Source organism: Pteropus medius, unplaced genomic scaffold, assembly GCF_902729225.1.
Source record: "Pteropus medius unplaced genomic scaffold, Ma_sr-lr_union100, whole genome shotgun sequence".
Lineage (NCBI taxonomy): Eukaryota > Metazoa > Chordata > Mammalia > Chiroptera > Pteropodidae > Pteropus > Pteropus medius.
In genome coordinates, this window is record NW_024340849.1 from 47,283,758 (window position 1) to 47,310,673 (window position 26,916).

Sequence of the window (26,916 nt, forward strand, 5' to 3'; positions counted from 1 at the left end):
TGAGTTGGCCATCAGAACATCTAAGTAGAAGTATTGATACAGTTAGATATGAATCTAGTGCTCAAAACAGCTAGATTGAAATAAATATATGAGGATTTGTGGAAGAGTAACCTATAGGTATGGAAGTGTCACCCAAAGAGACTGGGGCAAGAATGGAGGAGCATATACCCTGAGGAATTAAAGTACTTTAGGAGGAATAGAGAAACTGGGAGTGAGGACGACAGAGAAAACCTAGAGAGGATACACAGAGAAGAATGGCTAAGGGAATATCTATGCCAGATGCCACAAAGGTTAACAGCAAAAATGAGGCCATTTGGATTTTTTCAGTTGAGACACCTTAAAATGACATTGGTAAAAGTAATTTCTGTAGAGTTGTTGGGACAAAATATAGTGTTAGATTTGAGGAAAGAATTAGAATTTTTATTTCTAAATGTTTAAATGTAATAAAGGTTGCATCTTTGAAATTATACCTGGACTGCTTGATGTTACTTTTTGGGTTTGAGTGTATAAGGGTAAACTTGTTGGGTACTTTGTGTATATATATCTTTTGAAAGCTGCCAGTAACTATACAGTTAGGTACTTTGTGTATATATATCTTTTGAAAGCTGCCAGTAACTATACAGTAGTGCCAGAGCATTGCCAGGTCACAGAAGTGTGATTTCTTAAAAGTATAGAGACAAGAGCAAAAAATAAACACTTTTTATTAACATACTTCTATTAAAAATATGGTTTAGGTAAGTTAAGAATACATATTAATCACTAGATTTATAAAATAAATAGAATATAATACAGATTCCTCATTTATTAACTTTTGCTTTACCTAAAGGGATTTATTTAACTGTTCTCAGACTCTTTAATCATTCACTGTTTTTTCAAGATCACATGTTTGGATATGGATCACAATGTCTTCTGAGGTGCGTGTTTACTGCCATGTTTTGGAATTTTTCAAGCAGCTTGACATCAAAACATGTTAAAAATAATTTTCTTCAGTTTTAAATAGATATTTGACTGCTTAGTTGCACCTTAAAAAAGGAAAGGCCGTATTTTACATTCCAAATTTCCTGCTTATAAACCATATTACTGCTGCTTCTTATGACAAAATAAAGTTAGAAGGGAGGGAAGGAAAGAAGGCATGGCCATATTATTCACCTATATAATAACAAAGAATGTTTTCATAATTGTCTTTTTTTAGTGAGTGAGTGGCCTTGAAGCCAGCCTCTAGCTTCTGCTGAGTTTAAGAATAAATATACAGTTATAGAGATGTTGTTTACAGTTTAGTATGGTGCAGATTATTGCTGTTATGTGATTCTAAATTAATAAAATAACCTGAACCAAAATTTAATTTCTTAAATGCATTTAAAAAGAGCATAATTTTAAATAACACTCCTTTTCTGTAGCAGTATAAGTTTTACATGAAGTGTTTTCATTATCTCATTAAATATTTCGATGGTTAGGGGTTCATCAAAAATATTTACTTGAAATTCTTCAAATATTTTATTTTCACTACTAATCCGTAGGATTTTTTCCTATTGGTTTTGTTTAGCTATTTCTCTACTGCAGTTTTCAGTGATAAATTAGTATTTAAATTTTGTAAAACAAAATCTTTTAAAAAACCTATGCTAATCTAAAACTTGGATTAAATTCATAAAGTGTGAGAGAGTCGCTGTTAATCATTTAACCTTTTAAGTAGCTCTGTCTGATGTTTTCGTCATCAGTATAATTCAGACATTCGTTATCTCCTATCCAAGTGATAATCAAGATATTTTTTATTACTCAAGTAATATATATATTCATTGTAGAAAAATTAGAAAATACATATAAGAATAATGAAAATAGAAATTGCCTTGTCAAAAACTGTGAAGGATTTGAGATTTACTCTACTTGCAGGAGAGTCAGTTTCATAGATGCTGACAGAAGACGTGAGACTCTGGGGTTGGATATAAAGGAAAGTTTGTTTCTCACAGCAATAGCAGTAGCCATATATCCGCATTTGTGCCTGTTCCCTGAGCCTTGTTACTCACAAGGCGATACAGAGAGGGTCAGGTGACAACTACATTTACAGGTGACAACTACATACATATGGGTTGTGTTACAGGAAAAGAGCCCCAAATCTTATATAATAGGTAATAAATCTACCTGACTTTTGCCCTAAAGGGAGAAATTATTTATTATACTGCATAGTAAACATATCTGCCTTTTGCTTTAGAGGGAGACACTGTGTCTTCCAAGGCTTTCTATGCAGATACCGTGAAAAGATAGTCCAGAACAAAGGGAATTAGTGCCTCTGCTTGCAAGATGGGCAGAAATGCAAGAGAGCTATGCCATTACTTGCAGATAGCCATTAACATTTTGGTTTATATCTTTCAAGAGTTTTCTCTTTACATATGTACATATATATAGTTTCTCTTTTTTTCTAGGTAATTTTTTACTTCTTTTTTCTATCTTACCGAGTTGATAAAGGCTACCAGTACATTGTTTAATAGCAGCAGTGATAGAAGGTCCTTCTTGTCTTGCCATTCATTACTGTGTTTGAATGCTGTTGTAGATTATTGAAAGAATAACATTAATTTAAATAAAAGACAAAATATTTAAAATAATAAAACTAACAGTCATATACTTTATGTCATGAGTATGGAATAATGTGCCAGTGATTCTCTTTTGAATCCCTAGAATATTTATATCATTTGGTAATACAGAAATTTCAAGACAATCAGAAGTAACTAATTTTGTTTGAAAGTTACTTTCTCCACATCTGAAAATAAATTTTGAAGTATTAAGAATATCATAAAACCCTTTGTTTAACACTTCCAAAAACAGTTTTATTTTACAGAGACCAGAACAGGTTGGTAGTAGTTATAAATATTCACACTAATCACCATATTGCACTGGAGAGCATGATCAGTATATTTTTGAGAACATTTTCTGTTTAACATGTTATCAAATTGGTTTAACTTGTTTTATGGCACAGAACAATATCTTTTCTTACACAGGTACAAGGGAGGGAGAAGGGATATCTTCATGTTTTTCTTAGATTCTTTTATTAATAACAAAGATTCATATTTCTAAAGCAAGTCTCTAGAATTTTGTTGTTATTAATCATGCATTTTTATTTCTGATGTTTTGACATCTTGAGCCATGCTGACCCTAGGGAGACTGCCCCTCCCAGGGCTAGTCAATTCCTAGAGATAGTAAACAACTCACTTGTGACCATGCCTTTCATATGCAAACCACCCAATCCAGAGTCCATCCCCAGCTGCTAACTTTATTCAGCTCTTATACTCTGGGCCACTATCCCCCTGCCCTAATAATCACCTCAGAGCCAGGTACCAGATAATAAAAGAAGCAGCACATTATACGCCCAGAGCCTGCTGAAACCACAGTAAAAGCTTTTGCCCACATTTTTCTTTATCTTGGCCTCTTGACCCACCTTGGTGCTTCCCCATGTTGCCCTGCATGGTTTGTCATGCCCCCTCTTCTTGGGAACTGTGAGTAACAAACTTTCTTTCACTAGTAGTGGTCTCCTGATCTGTCGGCATCATCATACCTGAATAATAATAAAATCTACATTTTAATGCAACTTTATAAGCAAAATGCGTGCCTGTGAAGCTCCATTTCATTGGCAGAGTGAAAAAGCAGGTTAAGAGCATTTTACTTTATAACTGGGGAATAAATAAGGCTTTTGTTCTTCAGTAATCTTTACCAGTTAAGATACAGGAGAGTCACATTCTCTTCTCGATTTGCTAATTTATCGAGAATGAATGTATAGTCTGTTCAGATGATGATGTCACCTATTAAGGCATCATGTTTTTCTTTACTGTTTTGATACAATGAGTTATAAGATTTTCTAATAATGAACTAGTCTTATATTTTTTGGATGAACCCTGCTTGCCTGTGATTATCTAAGAAACTAAATTTGATGTCACAGTTTATTTAGGACAGTTTGCATTTATTTCATAAGCAATTTAGTGTATAATTTCTGTATCGTACTCTTTGGTATCAGTTTTAGACATGAAAAGGATTGGGTAGCTTCTCATTTTTAATGCTGTAGCATTGTTTATATGAAATGGAAAATACCTGTTCCTTGGATTTGTTTGTATTAAAAGTCTCTTGTAAAATCCGAGTAAGGTATGTTTTTTAAACATAAAGCTTTGGCTGTGGACTTATTATCTTCTCTCATCATTGGTCTATTCAGATTTTCTATTTCATAAACTCATTTTTAGAAATGCATGTGTTCTGAGAACATAACCATTTTCCAGGCCTTAAATTTTTAGCAGTCTAAAAATGAATACAATGTTCTTTTGTAACTTTTTAACATCTCTGGAATTGTATTTAGGTCTCAATTCCAATCTTTATTTTTCTCTTCTCTCTCATTTTCATGATTAGACTCAAGCGAAAGTTTTATTCTATTGCTCTTTTAGAATCATGTTTTGGTTTTACTGATAAATTCTACTTTAAAAAAACTCAGTATTTTTTATGTCTTTTCCTCCCCTCATCCTTCTTTTAGTTTCTTTTCTGTCTTGGGTTGAAAGCTAGTGTCTTCTGCAGTCTAAGTCTGTTTCCAATTTGCTTCTGAGAATCTCTACAATTATATCGGTTTATTATAGTTTGGGGACTGTGTTTTTAAGCTCTGCTGCAAAAGAGTTGTCATTATAGCCCAGTTTAGATGTGCTGTACCAATTCAGATTTTGGATTATAAGATATTGATAATAGCTGTAGACCACGAGACTAGTATACTTCACCCGAATGAGTGGGAACATGATATTAATAAAACACAATCTGTTTAATTCAACCCAGGATTGCTTTTTCAGATTTTTATTTGTTCCTTGGTGATAACATCTCTATCATACTTAGACATAAAGTTCTGTTATATTCAAGATATTGTTTTACTGTTTTAAAATTTTGTTAAGTAAAAGGGAAATATGAAACAAGTTAGAAAAATGTTATTATTGAAACTGGTCTTGAGTACGTTGAGAACAATGGTGGTATATAATACCCTCTCTGCATTTTTGCGTGTTTGAAAACTTCCTTTATAAAGTGTTTTTTAATACTGTATTGCTTAGCTAATATTGTTATAACTTTATTCATATTTGATTTTTTAATAGAGTAAAGACAAGATTGCATCCTATAACAAAACTCCAAAAATTGATCGAAGTGATGTGGGCAAGGAGATGAAAGAGAAATCGTCCATGAAACGTAAACTTCCTTTTACCATTAGCCCATCAAGAAATGAAGAACGAGATTCAGACACAGGTAGAATAATTCGTTGTTTTCTGGTAAAATCGTAATCATCTTTTACTATGATTTTCCTCATATCATTCTTCTTGCACCTGCTTTTATAGAGAAATTTTTGTATTTCAGTATTTAAGATTTATCATATGGGGGCAGAAATTTATATAGTTCTCCCCAAACATGATTTCTAATCAGAGATAAAAACAATTTGCTTTCTTATTTTTTTTCCTGTTTATTACAAATTAGTTTCAGAACTTAATTTTTGAAGAGCATTTCAGTGATGAAATTTACTCAATGATAGGAAGCATAGGTATGGTAGATTTGAGAAAAAAATTGTTTTTGTTTGACACATTATTGACCCACCAAAGAAAAAAAAATTAGACATTTTAGATTCAGAAATACCTATCCACCCCGCCCTCGCCCTCGCCACCCCCGCACCGAAAAAAAAATGGAAGCTAACTGCCTAAGTTCAATTCATAGTACTTTTATGTCAGAATTCTTATATATCAGAATTAGCTAGTGGTAATAAGGTTTATTAGATAGTGGTAATAAGATTCATAATAGATTAGAATCTTATTACCACTACCTAATAAATTACTAGATTGTGTTTTAGCCCCGAACTAATCATTTCTTGAAACTAATATAAACTAATATAAATGTTTGTTATGTATTTATCATAATTGTTTTATCCCTTGCATGAAATATTAATAATGAACTGTTCTTGAGAATGTTTTTCAGCTTCATTCATAAAAAGTTAGTGTTCCATTCTTAGTTTATGTATGGAGATTATATCCTACTTAGAGCATTCTAGCCATCTTAATCATCAATATGGAAATGATCTTGACTCTGGAATCTTTGAAAATACCCTAAAAACTTTTGAAATGTCGTCTGCTAACATAGCTTTAGAAAATACTTAATTTTTAATATGCAATTTTAGTAGTAGGCAGATAGTAGGTCTCTTAGCTTGAACTAGAAATTGTTCTTAAACACATGACATTTTTAAATCTTGAAAATTACTCTCTTTTTGCAGTAATTAAGAAATTGTACGCTTTGTCCATTGTGTGTTTTGTCCATTTTAAGATACACTGGCTTCTTCTAGAGATTCAGAATTTTTTCTGAAGCATGACTTCTTATTTTTAAGCAGTGTTCTCAAGCTATTAATAGGTCAGTTAGCTAAGAAGAAAGTAGTTATATGCCTTTAGATTTATAAGATCTAACTTATATTTTTTCTCTGGAAGTCCTTTTGCTAATCATTTTTAAAGTACTTACATTAAACAAGTTTTGTTTTCTAGCAACAGTAATACTTCTGCTAGTAGTTTGAAGAAAGAATTTAGATAAGTTCAAACAATGTTAACATATTTTTGGAAATAAATAAGTTTTCAAAATAATAAAGTTCCCATGAGAGTTTTTGTTATTAGATCAGGTGGATTATTTGTCTCTTATTTAGAATAAAATTAAGGAGAAAGTGTTACTTAGGGAGACATGAACTTTAGGCACTGAATAAACATTAATTCATACTGTAATTGGATTATATGCTTTTCTCTCTTACAATTTTTCCACTTACTGAATTTAGTGGGATATTTAAGCTTTCTCTTTAACACTGTTTCATAACAAACTGGTTTTTCTTTTTGGAAAGGTTACATGCTAGTGCTAAACAAAATTTTGATGGATTTAAAAATATATTTTTTTGATAGGATGAATTTATAAATTTTAGTAAATATTAGATGAAAGCTTTAGTTTTGCGTGTGCATGTGCGCATGCATGCACATATATAGCATTAAGGATTTCCCTAGGCCCAAAACAAAATGTTTTATTTACAATTCAGCTGTCTTATTTTCATAATTTAAAAAAATAAAATGAAGATTACTATTGATTTTTTATATAAAAGATAATTATTTACCAAACCCCATATCTAATATTGATCTTTTTATAGTGTACTATATTTTAAATTATTAGCTGAAATTATAAAGGAAGATACAGAAGGGAGAAATATTCACAGCATATGTGACAACCCTTATCTTAATATAGTTGGTATTTAAAGATCTAAATGTGAAGAGAAAAATGCAAAAGTGTAAAAATGGACAAAAGATAGAAGAAGCAAGTAGTTGAGAACAACAAAATTATAGTCAGCAAAGAAATATACGGAAGAAAATCAGTAGTAAGCAAAGAAATAAAGTTTATAATGTTCGACAAAATTTGTTGTTGGCCTAGATCATACCACGTGGTCTCTGGTTGGAAATAGAGCTTGCTTTACTTAGTAGGTCTTAATTATAGGAGTACCTTGTGGGAAGTAAATATGACAACATATATCAAAAACTAAAAGTTTGTTAACATTTGACTTATTCTTTGGCATTTATTCTGTATAAATTACTGACGAGAGTAAAAATCATCTTCAGATATGTTTATCTAGCTTTCTTTATAATAGCAAAAAAAGAACCAAGAAAATAGTGTCAAGTTATATAGGATTTGTTAAATTATGATAAATCCAATGAAGAAATATGATTTTACTTTTAAAAATAACATTGTATAAGAATATGCAATATAGAAAATGTTCATAACATATAAAGTGAAAAAACAGGTTATGGAATAATTAATATGTACTGTTTGGTTGCGTTGAAAGTCATATTCTGTATATTTACACATATCTGTATGTGCACATAGGACAGATATTAACACACATATGGAAAGATAAGATTGTTTAAAAGCCTAAACCTGTGTATGGGTCCAAAACAAAAATGTAAATATTATAAATCCTAACTTAGTGAAAATAATAGAATGAGGGGAGAGCCATTTGCAACGACATGGATGGACCTAGAGGATATTGTGCTAAGTGAAATAAGTCGGACAAAAACATATACCATATGATTTCACTTATATGTGGAATCTAAAGAACAAAATGAACGAACAAACAAAATGAAAACACTTATATGTAGAACAAACTGGTGATCGCTAGATGGGAAAGGGGTTGGTGGGCTGGGTGAAAAAGGTGAAGGGATTAAGAAGTACAAATAGGTAGTTAAAAAATAGTACAGGGATGTAAGGATATTCTCCATCATAGAGAATATAATATAGTCAGCAATATTGTAATAACTATGTATAGTGCCAGGTGGGTCGTAGACTAATTGGAGAGATTGCTTTGTAAATTATATGTCTAACCACTGTGTTGTACACCTGAAACTAATATAAAATAATACTGACTCAATTCTAATTGAAAAATAATAAAGAATGGGAAAGGGAATAAAGAGAAAATGTTAATAGTGCTACTCAGTTCATAATCTCTCATACCAAGGAATTAACTGATATTGTCTAAAACTAAAATATATAGTTTTTTAAATGATTGCTTAAAATTTTTAATTTTATTTAAAATTATGTTTTTATATATGTGTGTGTTTATATTTTAGTATTTGATATTTCTGACAAAAGGAGCAATTCCTTTCGCTTTTTTTAATGTTAGATTAAAATAAAATTTATCTTACAGCTTTTTATTTAAAAATAGCACATGTGTATAATATTTTCCAATTCTTACATAAATTTATTTCTCTCTCAACTAGTTCTTTTATCTTTAGAGGGATACTTGGAAGGATGTGCACCAGATATTAACATTTTATTTCCAGATTTGGGATGATTTGTTACTTTCTTTGTATACCTTTGTATGGCTTGAATTTTTTAGATAATGAACATATTTTTATAAAATAGTCATTACTTTTTTTAAAAAAAGATACTCATACTATCCAAAGAAGGCTCAGTGATCCCCCAAATCAGCAATAATGTCAGCAATGGGATGAGTCATTCTTAGTCTTTATTTTGAGATACCCCAGTGTGTCTTAAACTTTCTAAATTCTTTTTTAATACTAATTTTTCAAAAGATAATACATTCTCGAAAATTAATTACTTGATTAGGCAGACAAAAGTCCCAATTTTTTTATCTGTAAAAGTACATATAATAATATCAATTTAGAGAATTGTTACTTTTAAGTGACATAACATGTAAAATCAGTTTGTGATGCCTTAATTAAAACAGAAAGATGGCTAACACTGGCTTAAATAGATAGGGATTTTCAATTTAATTCAATATGATCAGGCATAAATAGTCCACAATTGATACAGCAGTTTGATAATGCCATCAGGATCTGGACTCTTTTCATCTTTCTGCTCTGCTACCCTTAGCTCATACATGGGCTGTCCTTAAGCATTTTGCCTTATACTCAAAATAAATCTTCTTCCTGTGCAGAAAATGGAGAGGAAAGACCAAGGACAGAGTATCTTTCTCCCAAGGAGATTTTGCCTTTTTACTGATGAAACAACCTCCCTAGGAACTTCTGCCTGCATCTCATTGGTTAGGCTACCCTAGTTGATGGGGAGTCTGAAAAACCAAATACTTTTAGCTGGGCATATTGTCACCCTAATCAAAATCAGAATATTCCTGGTAAGAAGAGACAAATGAATATTGGGTAGGCACCTTACAATCCTGCCATTATATAGTATAAAGTTTTTAGCACAGTAATTAAGAACCGATGACTGCTGTTATCTTTAATAGTTATTAATGTTTCTACCTAAGTGAACTTTATTTCTGCACAGTCATAAAATCATACTTTCTTTCCTAGTCTAATGGTAACAAAGGGAAAGTTACAGTCCTTTGACTCAAAGTCTGTTCTTGGCCTCCAAACTAAATTTGCAGTTACTGTGTTATGAGTAATGCCATCAAGAGCATCTTTGAAGAACGTATTGTTATTATACCCTAAATTATATTTTTCCTTTCATTTCCAGGAAATGGAAATGTAGGATTACAGGGTTAAAGAGTTAAACATTTCTATGATGTTTCTCCAAAGCCTCTGGCAGTATATGAATATTCTTTAACCTCAGACAGCATTGGGCATATGTTTTCTTTAGGTTTGATAGGTCTAATGTTCTATAGAGGTAAACGAGTAGTATTACTACATCATTTTAGTTTATATGTTTAAATAGAAAGATACAATATCCTTCACTTTTTAAAAATGTTTGTTTTCTCTTAGTAAGCAATATTTATTTGCTTACTGATTTTCTTTTGGCATATGTAAATAATGTGGTATGAGAAAATCCAAAGAATTATAGTATTAACTGTTCCCAGAGTCCATGGTGACAGTTACAGAGCATGCTCAAATGTTATAAACTAAATCGTGTGTCTGCCATTCATCTTTGGAAGTTTTATTTTCCTGAGGTTTTAGATGCCATTAAAAGATTTACCCTATTTAATAAGACTTAAATGAATTTGGAGAGAAGAACTTTTTGAAATAAGAAAACAAATATAATTTTTCTGGTAACTGTTAAAGTAGCAGATAAAATCAGTGCTTTATTTAATCACCTTTTGGTGAAGATTATTTATTACAGATTTTCTTCCATCCTTTCCCCTTGATATTTCTTATAAAATATTTCAAACATATAGTGCAAACCTTTTTAATCATTCTTCGTATTTTTTTCTTATTCTCCTGTAACCCAGAACAGCATATTGACTTAAAGACAGCTTTTAAAATACAGCTAAAGAACATTTCAGGGAGAGAGAATTTGCTTTGCTTAGCACTCAGTTTTTTACAAAAACATCCATAAGTAGCAATAGTCGTATTATAGTCTAGTCTCAGTATAGCACAGAAAGAAATAGTTGAATAAAGGAACAAGATATGGAAGCTTTTAATTTTCCAACTCCTAATTTAATCCTTATAGAATACACATTCAGATGTCCCAAATATAAACATACTTGAGTAAACTCCAAAATGGTATGTGGAGTGAGGGTGGGTTGATTACTTCTAAAGGAAGTTTTGGATAAACTGTTTTACAGTTTCCTTATGTTAATGAATAATTGAAAGTTCAGTTTATCTACTATTTTAATCTGTCACAATAATATCAGCTTTCAGTAATCCATTTAATTTGTTTCGTTGACACAACTTACTGGTCGCCACTTTTTCTTTGCTATGTAATCTGTAGAGGTCATTTTTAAATTTTTGCTGGTCTTTAAATGAAATTTCAAATACTCTTCATGGAATTCTTCTAGTTGCTGATTAAATGTGTTCGTTTTGAAATATAAGTGTTCATTCAAAGGAATTCAGTCCATTCACCCACTTGCTTTAGAATTGGTCTAAATCTTATTAATGATTTCCCTTTCAATTGAGTGAGCCTTCTTATCACTAAATTTTTAGGCTTATCTTTGAAATTTCGAATACTAAAGATTACTTGTCCTCTAAATTTTTTAATGCTTTTGTTTCCTTATACCTAACTGAACTCATTAATAATGTCTATAATGATCCTGGAAAGAAAAGTGTATGTCAGTAAATTGAGAATATGAATATCAGAATAATATTGTGAGTTAAAATGGCATATTGTTGATGAGTAAAAATATCTGCTCTGGCCATATTACCAAAGTCAATTCTCCATATTCTTATTTGTCTGTCATGAATTGTTAGGCAAAATTCCATATTCTTAGTTGATAAACTTATTTTGATTTAGGTTGCTTTTTCTATGAGGTCTTCAGTAGAGGGTCGGTCTAGTAATTCATACCATTTGAAATGTTTATAATTTATAGAAAAATCCATGATCTAGAATGATATTGCAGTCCAAAGTATTCTGTTATCTTTTGTGTAGTTTTAGCCCTCTCAGAACACAAAGTCCATTATTCAAGTTTTCTAAAGATAAATTCTAAACAGAAAAAACAGCGAGAGAGTACTACATCCTTTATCATTATCCAGAGAGTGAAAAAACATAGAGCCTCAAAGGCCATGATATGTTTTAATAAGTAGCATCAGTAGTATTTATTGCAGACTGGTTGACTTTCTTTAATATTCTAGTTGAAGAAACTGAAATCTTAGATATCGGCCAAATCTGTGTTTTAAATGTACTTCTGGCTTTACCCTAAAAATAACCTTTTGGGAAAACAATGAATTACCATTGACTAACTAACTAGTAGTCTTTTGAAAATTGTTGGTTTGTTGAATTCTGCATTTCCCTTCGTGTGCTTTTTTCTTCTGTCTCTTCTCATTCTGTAGATTCAGATCCAGGACATACAAGTGAAAATTGGGGGGAGAGACTTATATCTTCTTACAGGACATACTCAGGTAATTAGATTATCAGAGGCACATGTTTAGCCAGTGGTTTGTCACATTTACAATTATTGTACTATAAATACTTCTTTTCAAACCAGTATACTCTTTGGTTGAATAAGTGAACTACATGATGATACCTAATTTTCCAGCTTTTGTTGGAGATATCCAGTGGATCACATCCAACATATTATAAGCACAACTACTGTATACTGCCACTCAAGTGTTGTATAGCACAACATGGGGCACCATTTGCATAGGAAATATTGTGAAAGTCAACCCCTTGGAATTTTGCAGTGCAGGGATCCTTATGGGAATATACCCAAGGTGCTTAGTCTATTTTGCTGCATATTAATTGTGTCGATTTTGATAAAATGTCATCTTACTCTTCCATTATGCAGTGTTTTTTTAAAAAAAACACATTTTAGAAAATTTTCAAGTTGAACTCTTTAGTCAATTGACTTTGCTGCCCATGTTGAATTTAAAAATGAGTTAAAAAAACAGATTTCCTGGGGAAATGCTATTACCATTAACTGTGTTGGAACCTCTCTATTCAGGCATGGCCAAGTATAATGCTTCTTAATTGCTCCAGATAGAAGAATACAAGAAAATGTAAAAACACTGTTATTTTAAAATAAAGAATAAATGTATTTTCTGGTATGCGAAAACTGATTAGTTAAGTGTGTGGGGTTTTTGAGGGTTGTTTTTTGTTTGTTTGGTTGTTGTTGTGTTTTGTTTTGTTTTGGTTTTTTTGATGGACTTTTATTCTTACCGCTGAATGTTTTTTAATATAAAATACTGTTGAGTCCCTGGGTATTTAAGTGTCCACTTTTCAGCATGTGACATTTAGCTGTATAATCTGAAATAAACCTTCTGTTTCTGGTATATTTGTATTTAATTTGTAGATTTGTGGGGGTGGTATAGAACCAAATAATTACTCTTAAAAGTATCCTGAAAGCTGTTAATTGAACTGCTAAGCCATTAGTACTTGGTTATCAAAATTAGGGTGTGGGGTTATTTATAATTAGCATTAAATTTAAAAGACTACACTTACTGTGGATTTAGGTGTACTTTAAAATGGGAATCCTAAGTGCCAAGGTGCACCCGAAAGAGCTATATGTGATGAAGCCATCCATCATCTGGTATCTTTGCTGGAAGTGAAAAGATACAAGTACCCAGCCATTAGAGATTTATGTAGATATTTTAAAACCAGAGTAATGGCATTTTTTTCTCAGAATTAAAGTATACACATTCCAAATGTGATTGATTTAATTTTGTTCATCTATATTTGAATTGTATCTTCACTATTTCCTTACACAGCGACTGCTTTGTGGGAAAATGTCATATTCTTTAGTTTTTGAGACACTAATAAATTTATGAACCAGTTTACCAAGAAAAACAATTTGGTCTTCTCTCCTTAATATACTGTACACTTAATTGGGGTATGACAGTGTTGAGCTTTCTGTTTACTCTGACAAGACCTGAAAAGAAAGCATTTTCGAGATTATAAGACTTAGATATCTCTATTTCTAATGATCCTCTGAACCTTGAAATAAAGAATGCTGGATGATGAAGGGTCCATTTTTGTTTTTATTTAGTCATAAGTGAGTCACTTGGATTTCTCTTTTAAAGTCTCTAGGGTGGCAGAGTGGAATTTCAAGTCTATAGTAGACCGTGTTAAATGAGTATATGTGTCATATTCCTGTGTTTAAATTTTAAAATTCTGACCCATTATTCAGACATATAAATACATATTTGAGTTACTGAAACTCGAGAAGTACTTAACTTTTTCAAATACATACTATATGATCACCTTTTACTTATGACAAGTCAGAGGAAACAAGTTCTTCACAAGATAGATCCAAAATAGCCAAAGTTTTGTTGAATGCTTTAAACTTAAAAAAGCATGCTTAATATAACACTTACAATTTTTAAAAATGGTAGTTATCTCTAACCTGTCTTATACCAGCTACTGTTCGCTTCCATTCTTTTCCTATCTCTTATAAAACGTGAACTCAGACAAATGATTAACATCACTCAATTAAAGAAAACAATAGAATTCGAATTGGATGCTAGTATCTAATTGGAATTTTTGCCTGAGTAGTTGGAGTATTTTCAAAATGTAATATATCTTTGATTGTTTGGCAGCTTGGAATTCTAATAATAAGTCACTTTTTCTGTAAATTGACTATCATTTAGAGCATATTCTTTTTAAAACATTTTATTAAAACGCAATTAAAACCAAAAAAAATCACTTGTTTTTACAAATGAGAAAATAAAAGATAGTTTTTTCCCAAATTTAAAAAATTAAATTTAGTGATGATACTATGTGTTTTTTTTCTTTATTTTGTTTTCTCCTATTACTAAATTTTACAGATTTTCCTTAATGCATCTTTTCTACTTTCTATAAAATTTTCACACTTAAATACTTTAAATTTAGTTGAAAAGTACATTCGTTATATTTAAAGATTTGTTATTCAAATGGAACATCCTTAATGGTTCTTCATTAAATACAAGAGAACCAAAGTTAATAGAACATTGTTAGGAGAAAGTGAATGTTTCAGAAAAAATAGGCTTCTCCAAAAGGACCTGTTTAGGGCTTATAATAAATTTAGTAAGTTAGGTGAAACACTGCTGAAACTAAATTGGATCATTAATAATAATGAAACAAAATAAAATTATACATGAGAACCGTTAGTAAAGACTGACTTAAATAAATCTTGAAATTTTTTGTTTCATGTAAAAGCAAATGACAAAATGGACAATTTAGGAGCTCCTGAATTTTGAGTGATTCGTGGACAGCAGAGTTTAAATATTAGGACCTCTAATTTGTCTAGTTCATTAGGATGCCAGTATATTATAGTTAAGTGGTATACTATAAGAATTATTAAAGTTTTTTATGCTTTAAGTAATAATATTTCATGATAAGTAATATTAAACTTTTATTACTTTCTTGAAACTTACTAAGAAATGCTTATCTCCTAGAGTAGTCTAGCTGCAGGTCACATCTTCCTAAAAACACTACAGTATTGATGACTAAGTTTCACTCATTTTTGCTATGTGTTACATTTATTTTAAAATTTTATTTATATTTTTATTTTGATAGCCCCTTTCTTCAGGGACCCTCAAACCTGGATCAGTAAATCCCAGATATTTGTATACGGTTTTCTAAGAAATAGATGCCTAGGCAGTTAATAGGCAGACTGTCTGCATTAGCTTTCCTAGGGCTACCTGAATTAATACCCAGAGAAGTCCTAAAGAAAGAACAGACATCTGTATCTCTTCAACCTATGTAATCCAGTTGCATCTGAATTTCCTCCAGCTTAATGGGGAATGCTAGTTGCATTGCCGAAGGATTTCCCAAATAGCTGAGTCTGAGAGCTGACTTTATAATGGATCAGATCTCTCTGAAAAATCCTTAGGCATTTTTGGGTCTTTGCAGGATCTCTGTTAACCCCCTCCCCACCCCCAACCCCCACCACATACACAACACAGAATCTTTAATTTGCTTGTTTTTAGCGTTGATTAATATCACTCCTTGTTCAATTTTCCTATGACTGGAATAAAAATGATTTGGTGATTTTTTCAGCGTTTACTCTGTATTTAAGACTTGTCTCGAATACTTATCTTAGAAGATTTCATAAATTATTAGTGGAGTTAAGGAATAATTTGATGGAACATTGCTATTAAATATAATGAATGGAAGAGAAGTTTCAAAGATGTAATACTAAGGAATGTTTAAAATGTTATTGAAGATGTTAAATTCTAATAAAACAAATCATTAAGATACAAAGTTTATGAGGAATAAATTTCCAAATATTTTCTGACAACAATAGAGTAAAGAATATTTTTTTTCAAAGCATTCAGGAAGAAAATTGCTTGTATTAATATAAAAATTCTAGTGCTCTTTTGTCTACCTGTTGCTAGTTCATAAACACATTTCTCATATACATGTATAACATCTGTTTTTAAAAGTCATCTTATGTTTTGCTTTTGAGTGCTTACGTTTGTTTCAGATTCTTTCACATTTATTAATAATTCCAGAGAAAGAAGGTCCAGAAAAGAAGAAAACAAAAAAGGAAGCTGGAAATAAGAAGTCCACACCAGTTAGCATTCTTTTTGGTTATCCACTTTCAGAGCGAAAGCAGATGGCACTTCTCATGCAGATGACAGCAAGAGACAACAGTCCAGGTGACATTTACCATCGCCGAATTTGTGTGTGTTCTTAGTTTTCCTCAGATCCTAGCCTTGTCTTAACAGTTATTTTTAACTGAGTTTTTATTCTTGGATTTAGTCAGAATTTCTTGTAGTAGCATAAGTTTGTAATTTTACATTTATTTGTCTGACAGTTGTTTATTGTCTGTATCCTCTATTAGATGAGAAACTATACAAGAGTAGGGATCTTTGCATTTAGTGGACATTAAGTATTTGTAAACTAAAGTGGATAATTTAGAAATGGGTCAGTCACCTTGAGAAATCTGTTGCAAAACTGTATGCTTTTACCTCACTAAAGAATTTTTTTTACCCCAGTTTCTATAAGCTGTTTCTAGATGTATAATTTACTTTTCCATTCACTAACACCCTGCCGATAAACCGATAATTTTATCATATTATTACTTTCAGAAGCAAGAGTTTAATCCATGTTTTATTGTTATTTTATTGTTTATTATTTTAAGATTTGCTAGGTTATTATAAAAGGAAAACATCTGTAGTATATTATGTAAATTTAGCTCATATTTTATATCACATTTCCAATTAAGATGTTGTGCTACATGTATGTGTGCACGTGTGTGTTTATTCATGTACTGTGCCCTCCAGAAATAATTGAAGATGGATTCCCAGTGGGCCAAAACAAAGAGAGAACAAATAAAACAACCTGCTAATTTATTAAAAGGGGCTAAAAGGGTAGATAAAACCCTTTTATCTGGCTGAGATAGTTATTACTATTGAGTGTTGAATTTAGCTATGCATTCTAGCAGCTAATAACACAAAAAGGAAAACTTTTTAGTTGTATAATTCTCATTGGTAACAAGAAAGGAAATCACTTTTGTCTAAAGAAAAAAATTTCTTTTGGCTCTGAGTTCAAGTTATCTTTATATAAGACTTTTAGGTAACAATAGACCTTGTTAAAGCGCATTGAAAAGGACAGAATTTTTTCAGTGAACTTTTCCTGTGTTGGCTTATTTTTTTAAAACTGGGACAACGCGGTGAAATTCTTAGAGTTTCTTCGTATCATAGTTCTCATCAAAATGTGTCCTAATATCTTTCACTAATAAAAACATGTTAGGGCAACAGCATGTTGTTTTGGTTATACTTCCACCTTTCCACCCCCAACTTAGGAAAGAATGTGGCCAAATTTAAGACGTTTTACAATGTTAAAACTTTGTTTCTGTAAAATGTTGATTTCGAGTCAGATTTATTAGATGGGAAGACTTTTAATTTTTAAAACTCAGTTTTTTGTACCATGAGCTTCTAGTCTTCAAATAAATTCAAGAATTAATACAGTAAGGCAAAAATTAAAGTCCTCCCTCATCTCCAATGACCTCCTCACCACTTGAGGGGCAATGACTATTAATAGTTTCTTCTAGAAATTTTCTAGGCATAAACATGCAAATATATATCTTTTGTTATCGTTTGCTCTTAAATATAAACAAGATTATACTATAATACTGTTCTGCATTTGATTATTTAGGGTACATCTTAGTCAACTTTTACTATATGAAGAACCAGAGTGGAAAGCTTTTGAAATATCAAGCTGTTCGCCAGCATATATGTATACTTTGAGTTTCAGATTCATTGTTTTATCTGTTACATAATTAGTTTTCTATGTTTCTGTTCTGTTTAACCTGATTGCCATTATGGATAATAGTACTTTCGTGTGTGTGAATATTGTTTCGCTATGGCTAACAAAATTTTGTATGAATTGCTTGCAAGTTGTTTGAATTAAAAGATACGTTCTTTTTTTAAAGAAGTTAACATAATTTTCTTAATAAATAATTTGATTATAAAGATAATAATTAAATTCATTTATTCATTCAGCAGATATTGTGTATCACCATGTACCTACCAAGAAGTCTTCTAAACAGTTGAGAAATAGTGATGAATAAGATAGACAAGGTCCTTTCTCTTAGAATGTACATTATAGAAATACGTAGATAGGAAGCTGTTAGTGACAGAATATACTTTAAAATTTAAAAGGTAAACCTTAAACTTTTTTTTTTATTGAGGAAAGGATAATAATACTTCAGTGCTCTAATAATGGCAGTTGCAAGAAAATTATTATACTATATGCTAGAAAATTATTTTCCACAAACTTTTTTCTCTTAGAGCAGTTGTTTCTTTTAAATAGTGATGAATTTCAGAATTAATTATTAATACTGTACATGTGTCTTGAATCCTTGCCTGATTAAGAAACCAATTTTGTTTTGTATTTCCCTCAGTAGTTATGAAATGGGAAGGAAAAGGCTTTGGACATCATCTAGTTTAACTTTCCTGTTTTTGATACAGACACTGAAAGAAAAATCAAAACTGAGAATCAGAACAAAGCACTGTTTTTTTCTCTTATCACCCACTTTTAAAGGCCTTTTTTGACTCTCCTTATTTCATGCAGATCTTAAGTTTTATTTTTATACTAAAATCATCCATGACCTTAACTTGCACTTAATAACAGAATGGAACTCCAGTACTTTGTCTGAGTCAGAGGTGTGAACTCTAGTCTGTAATGTCCTTTCATCTAGGTCTTAGAATAATGGCATAACATCCCATGAGAATGACATTTTTTTGCAGTTTATCAAATTATCATTGAGCAAACACTTTCAGAGTGCATACTTGTTACTATATTATCATTTTAAGCCAATTTTATGAATTGACAGACTAAAACATTTTTTTCTATATTGGCTCATGAAATATTTGACAATCCTAAAGAAAGATCTACTCCTTGTATTTGGGTCAAATTAATGTACCATCCAAGTCAAGCTGTGGATTGTTAGGGTGAGAAAGTATTCCTCCTGTTCCAAGAAATTAGCACATGACTTATAAAAAGCCTTTAAGTGACTATACAAAATATTCAGCCTAGCACTTTTGTTAGCTTTCTTCTTTCTTACAGATTCCACACCAAATCATCCATCACAAACAACACCAGCCCAAAAGAAAACACCCAGTTCCTCATCTCGACAAAAAGATAAAGTTAATAAACGAAATGAACGTGGTGAAACTCCTTTACACATGGCAGCTATTCGAGGAGATGTGAAACAAGTCAAAGAATTAATAAGTTTAGGGGCAAATGTGAATGTGAAAGATTTTGCAGGTAAGACTAGTTATTAAAGCCTAATACACAGGAACTAAAATTTAAAGTTTGTCATCTAAACAGCTCTGGTTACAATTTAATCTACATTTTTAATTCTTCTTACTGAAACAAGTTTTAAAACTGTACATTATTATGAAACTACTTTGGAGTGTATACATAAAAGCCTGATCTCTGCTAAAATTCCATGTCAGTAATTACTCAAATTTTTAAATATTAAACTTAATTTTAGTTGACAGGTTATAATATAATTCTTTATCCAATATAGGTTCTATTCTAGGTGAATTAGAGTTACACAGTGTCTTCAAAGTAGTTAATTTAATCAAGTCTTTCAAGAACATGTATTAACTTGAACATGAAAACTATAAAGGGGTGGTGGTGGTGTTTTATTTTAATTAACTCAAATACTATACCAGTATGTTCTTATTATAAAGAATTCAAGCAAGAAAATTATGTAAGAAAAAATATAGAAATTCTCTTTAGTTTCACATATTACACTCTCCTCCCCTTAGTTTGTTTTCTGCACAATTATTGTTAATAATTTAGAAGTTATATTCATGCATTTTCATTATCGTATATATAAAATGAACATATTTATATGTACATATATGTAGGACTTTTTAAAAAATTGAACCATTTAATCTATACCTATCAGTCTGTAGTTCTACAACCTGCTTTTTTTACTTAATGTCTTACAGCTATTTTTGTCAGTACATGCAGGTAGTTCTACTTCATTAATTTCAATGGCTGTATAGTATGGATTCCATGGACAATACTTTAGTGAACACTCCTGTAGAAATATCTTTATGTATAGTCACTGAAGGATTTTAGTATTTCAGTTAGAAGGGAAACAGCTAAATCAAAGGAGATGCATATTCTTAAAATTTTGAAATACAGGCAAATGACCCTCCAAAACTACTTTTATCAGTTTACCCTACCATCAAGAAAGAGTACTGTGTGAAAGAGTATAGTATAGTACTCTTTCCACACATCTTCACTAAAACCAGATATTATCATTTTAATTATTAATTTGACGATTGAAGAAAAGATCTTCAATTTGGATTTTCTTTATCAATAGTAACAGTGAATATTCCTTCTCGTGCATATTATAAATTAATATGTATTCTGTGAATCACCAGATCCAATTCTTTGCCCATTTTCCTTATGGTTAATATATAAGAAAGAGCCCTTCATTTTAGTGTACATTTTAATTCTCTATTAAATATGTGAAGATTTTCACTGTCTATGGCTGTGTTTGAATTTTCATTACAGTCGTACTAAAATTTTTTTTATGTAATCATATCAGTTATTGTTTTATGTGTTTTTTGGTACTTTTTTAAGAATGCCTTTTCTACCCTTATATCATAAAGCTATACCCCTATATTTTCTCATTTCAAATTTTGGTTTTGTTTTGCTTTTACTCATAGCCCTACTATAATACACCTGGAATTTATTTCTCTATTTGAATGGGGGAAGAAGGGGTGATATTCAGCAGTGGTCCCCAACCTTTTTGGCACCAGGGACCAGTTGGTGCTCCTATGAGAATCTAATGTCTGATGATCTAAGGTGGAGCTAAGGTGGTGATGCTAGTGCTGGGGAGCAGCTGAGAATACAGATGAAGTTTCACTTGCTTGCCAGCTGCTCACCTCCTGCTGTGTGACCTGGTACCGGTCTGCAGTCTGGGGGTTGGGGACCCTTGATATACAGGATCTACTTTAAAGAATAAGACTTAAAATGCTCAGCATCCATTCTAGAGGAAAACGTGATATTACCTATCAGAAACCAAAAAAATTCACTTTCTCTTTGACCTGACAATCCACTTATAAGCATTTATCTGAAATGTTTAATCATGGATGTACATGAAGATTTAGTTGTAAGGGTATTTGTTGCAGCATTGTCTCTAATATTTAAAAATTAGAAATAATTTAAATGCCCAGTAATAGAAGCTTGTTTAAATAAATGATGGCATTTTTGTTCAGTGCCATACTTTGTTGTAGGAAAGTTTAATGACATGCAGGATTATTTTCACTGTAGAAGCAGTTAAACAACTTTCCCAGTTTTGTTTTAAAATTATAAATATGAGAGGGAATCTAGTTGGATTTATGCTAAATTATTTAAATTATTATATCTGGGTGGTGAAATTATAGGTAATGCTTTTCTGCTTTGTATTTATGTTTTCTAATTTTTCTCTGATGAACATATAACTTTTTTATTATAAAAGTAACTGAAATGATAAATTTATTTCAGTTAAAATAAGTATTAAGTTCAGAAAAGATTGTATTGACCTAACAGATGAAAGCCCTTAAAACATAGCGATTTTTGTTTACTGAAAGATCCTTACAGGCTTTTTAACATTTCGCCTTCTTTTTCTATTCTTTTTCCATAGCTCAGATCATTATAAATTATAACAAATTTATGTTTATTGGATAAACTTAAATGTTTAATACTTTCATCAAATAATTTAGCCTTAATGGAAATAATATATTAATCATGAATGAAGCTTCTGTAAAATTAGTGGTGTTCTTAGGTATTTATTTCTTGTTCATCACTCCTTTTCCCCTCTGTACTATGTGCCTTTAGAATCATTATATCACTCATGGTTATGTATAATTCAATATATATTGAATTAGTACAAATGAACTATATGGTTAAAGTAGTATTCTGACTTTAGGTTGGACACCACTGCATGAAGCTTGCAATGTTGGATATTATGATGTTGCTAAGATACTTATAGCAGCTGGAGCAGATGTTAACACACAAGGATTAGATGATGACACTCCACTCCACGATTCTGCTAGTAGTGGGCACAGAGATGTAAGTATGATAGAAAAATCGGTAACATATATTTTCAAAATATAAATTCAACCCAGAGTTATTTAGTTCACTTCTTAGTCATACAGTCTCATGTCATATTTCACTCATTACCTGATCATCTCATCTGTATTTTATTTTTCCTTTTTTGATGCCTTCAGATTGCTGATTCCTATCATAGTCAGATTTAGCATTATTTTTTCATAAAATGTATTTAATTTGAAATTAAATAGGTTGGCAAAATTATTTCAAGGCCATTTTGTCAGATAACTTGATGTAGTGATTAAAGTGGATTTAGAGTTAAAATTTTAGTGTCATACTGCCTGTTTTTTTAGACTCGTTAATATTTAATGATTCCTCTATTCATAACATCTATTCTAGCATTTTAGCTGACATGATTTAATATATTCGGATGGCTTATATGCATATAATAAAAGGATGATATAACCAAACATTACGTATGCTTACAAATTAATGGTATCTTTAAACATCATGTTTATTTATTTGTTTTGCTGTAATATTATGTACCATGCTGGATTTTTTAATCCATTCACATTTTAGTCTCTGGCATGTTGATATCAAAGCTAAGCCATTCTTAGTTTTAATGAAGCTTGTGTTGTAAGTATGTTTAATGCCTAATTCCATTGCTGTAACCTGCTTACAGCCAGAGCAAGTCAACCTGGACATTATTAGCAATGATTCTAAAGCAGGATTTAATTTTTCAAATAAATAGGTTTTCTCTTTTACTTAATTTTTACTTTATCAAAGAATAGTTGCACATAGTTTAGAAAATTAAAAAGTACTACTCAGCTTATAAAGATAACTGCAGGCTCCCTCCCATGCCTCCCCATTTCCTAGTACCTTTAGTCAAAGGCAACTAATGTAGGTGTTTCTTCTAGTAGTTACCTCTTTGTTTCTAACAGATGCAAGCTATTCTGCTTTCTAATTTTTAGTCATTATTCATTGACCTCCTGCAAAGGATATTATTAAATATTGCTGCTACAGAGACTCAGAGAGTGTACTCTGCTTTGGATCTTTGTTTATTACTTGAGTTAATATATTGCCGTGTTCTGTTTCTTTGTTTAGTTTTCTGTGCGTCTATTTTTGTTCTTCCTTAATCTCTCTGATATAATTCCAAAATGCCTCTAAATAAGATCAAACATATTGATTAGTTTACTGTTTTTGAGATGCACTTCTGGCATTTCTCATATCCTTATATGCAAAATATCTTGTATCCTGCTCTGATTGGGACTAATTGTTCTCTAGATCTGTAGGATGATGCTGTCCTGGAATATTTTTTTTGCTAATAATCCCACGTGGGATTCTCACAGTCTCCCATGAGAGTTCCAGTTTCTTTGTGCCCATCTGAACTCCCCGAAGATATTAATTAAATGATTTGCTTTACTTCCTTCATGGCCTAAGATCCTTCGTGTCCCTACTCTGTTTTGATATGTTATTCAGATTAGAGATCTTCTGCTGACTTCTATTTATTCATATTTGAATGAAGCTCTGAAAAGCCTGATTGATAAGATCTATGCTTTGCAGAGTTTTTTTGGCAGGTGGGCTTCTCGGTAGTATGCCTGGATAAGATGACTGAGAAATTTCCCTTTTTTCTTTAGCGGCAAACATTCCCTACCTTATCGGGGGAAAAAATTGAATTTGGAGTGAAGATAGATAGGAATTCAGTCCTGGCCTGGATAGTTTATCACCTGTTTGATCTTGAACAAAACACTTTTCTCCTCTGAACCTTCTATATCCTAGTCTTTAGTTTATGCAATAAATAATGTCTCTCTAAAGGGGATATTTTGGAGGAAAAACAAGATACTGTGCTTGTAAACACACTCTGAAATCTGAAATTTTAATAGAAATGTCAGAGGTAAAAGATTAAAAGGCTACCTTTATATTGGTGTTTTTCAAATAAACATTTTGGAAACTAAAATTTGGAAACTAAAAATGCTGTTTTTCTGATTTACATTTTTCTATAAGTTATTTTTCTTGATTCTCAAAGTTCTCATTTTGAAAAAAAAGGTAGCTTATAAATGTTATTTTTGCTAAACTGGTTCTTGCTTACCATTAGACCAGTCTTTTCTGCTCTCTTGGCGTTTCATACATACCTGTATGCTAGCACATACTACATTATTTTTTTACTGATGTACTTGTCTGTTTCCTGTGCATACAGGCTTTTTGTATTGTTTTGTGTTAATGGCCCCTCGAACCGCTTGTCACATAGGAAACACTTAAATTCTGCCTAGATTTATGTATGGGTGGGTAGGTGGGTGGGTGGGTGGAGTGGAGTGGATGGATGGATGGATGGATGGATGGATGGATGGATGGATGGATGGATGGATGGATGGATAGATAATTGACTGAGGATAGAGAGAATGCTACAGACTTAATCCATAAAGCCTGACAATATGTAGGGTATATTTCTCTTTCCACAGAATTTATCAGAAACTGACTTATTTTCTGGCTGTGATATTTTGAATATGGTACTTTTTGCCCTTTTTTAAAAATGCGATTATTGACAGTTCATCAAAGATGAATAGTTTTCTTTTAAATGTGATAAAGATTTCCTGATTTCTAAATGTAATGTTAAAGAATTAAGCCTTGTGAATAAGATATGTTTCTATGAATACAAGTTTCTAAATATGCACATAGCTGCAAAATATCTCCAGAAGCTGATCTTTGCACTTACATACTTACAAGAACTCAAACAGTATTTCTAGTCTCTTTCCAGAGGGAGACTAGCATATTATTTTTAAGAGACTTTTGCTTTTCCTCCTACCAACATGCCTAAGATAGTAGGAGTAACAATTCAGAGCTCTCGAGAACTATTTTCTCCTTTTTCTTTTACTCTTGCTTGTGGTGGAGGAGAGAAATGAGAGCCACCAGAAACTATCATTTGTATATGTCTATACCATGTATTATGAGTCTCTATCAAAGAACTGGATTTCTTTCACTCACAATGCTCACAACTTCAACCATCCATAAAACATTTTTAAGGTGGAGAAGTATAAAGACAGCAGTTCTGTAACCTGTTCTGAGTTACTTAGAGTAAGACCTCTCTAAGTAATTTAACCTAGCTTACTAAGAAGCTCATCTTTGACCTACCTTTTGCAAAGGCAGAATACTCTGATATTCATTTCCACAGTAGCTTTCTTCCGAGTTCTGTTTTAGATAGCCATCTTTATTTTCTTCTTGTCTCATCATTTTGATCTACTTCTAAATTTATTGCCTATGTTTTAAGCAACTCTAAGTTACTTGAAATCGTATTTAGAATAAATAATTATTTACATAGTATGATATATAAAGTGTTGGTTATTTAGGTTAGGGGTTTTGTAACATGTTTGAATGAACCATCTGTCCCTGACTGATCATCAAATGCTTAAAATGATGGGAGATTTTAAAGGACATAGACTCACAAGGACAAAGAGCAAAAGAAACAAGAAAACCAACATTTTAGAGATGGGGATTAGAGGAATGAGTGGTTATTGACCTAGAACAGGGTTTGGCAAACTTTTTCTGTAAAGGGGCAAATAATAAATACTTTAGCAGCCCACATGCCATCTCTACCTCCTCTTCCTACATCTCTCTTTTCTCTTACTCCTATTTTCTCCTCTGTACTTCTTCTCCTTTATCAATCCTTTTAAGAGTATTTTAAAAGAATATGAAAATTATTTTTAGTTGGCAGGCCAGATTTGGCCTGTAAGCCAAGTTTACCAACTCCTGATTCATAGAATTCAAGAAAATGGAAACCAAAACCACTCCAGCACAGAATCACAGAAAAACTGAAGCTGGAAATGATGGCACTGGGTACTTCTGGAAGTGCCCATTGAAATAGGACAAAATGAGAGCATAACATCTTTTCCATTTTCATATCCCCTTCCTAACCTTACATAGCCAAATGATTGCACCTCTCCCAACCCTGGCAGATGATTGGAGGTTTATTTCCTGACAAGTATAAACCATATATTCTGTACCGATGTACCACAGTAGTTGAGAGTAACGGTTAAGTGTAAATTAATTAGGTAAAACCTGCTGAACATTAGGACCCAGCTTCCTTTCAGCAACCAGAATGCTGACAGGCTTTATTGTTTTAAGCATGAGTTGAAAGATTTCTCCACAGGAAACTGAACTAGCCAAGGACAGGAGAGTCTGATGAAATGACCCAGTCAGATTACACTAGCATGAAGTCCATCTCTCAACAAGTTCAACCCATGTCTGCATAACTTTCAGTAAGTCTTTTAGTGCCTTACTTTTAAATGTGAACAGGCAAAGATCACCTGACATTCAAGAAAAGTCTCTAATATGGATAGAAAAGACCAAACAAGCAGATAGAATAGTAGGAACATGGAGGACACAGTAAGGTCAGGAGGAACTTCCAAAAGAACTGTTAATGTCGTCCCCTAAAGAGGTAAGAAAGTTTATTGTAACCATGAAACAAGAACTTGAATGCATTAAACAAGAACAGTCAGTGAAGTAAAAAAAAAAAAAAAAAAAAAAAAA

The 26,916-nt window shown here is 31.6% G+C and overlaps 1 protein-coding gene across 3 annotated transcripts in view; it reads left to right on the plus strand.

Annotated features, from left to right (window-relative positions):
* The window catches only part of ANKRD12 (ankyrin repeat domain 12), a 122,106-nt gene that overhangs the window by 36,474 nt on the left and 58,716 nt on the right, over positions 1-26,916 (plus strand). For 2 of the 3 annotated variants that reach the window (XM_039845854.1, XM_039845855.1), the window contains exons 3-7: positions 5,103-5,250; positions 12,243-12,311; positions 16,341-16,487; positions 19,402-19,602; positions 22,271-22,413. In XM_039845854.1, coding sequence (XP_039701788.1) covers positions 5,103-5,250; positions 12,243-12,311; positions 16,341-16,487; positions 19,402-19,602; positions 22,271-22,413 — 708 coding nt within the window. The remainder of the gene's footprint in view (positions 1-5,102; positions 5,251-12,242; positions 12,312-16,340; positions 16,488-19,401; positions 19,603-22,270; positions 22,414-26,916) is intronic. The other variant, XM_039845856.1, reaches the window with a different exon arrangement.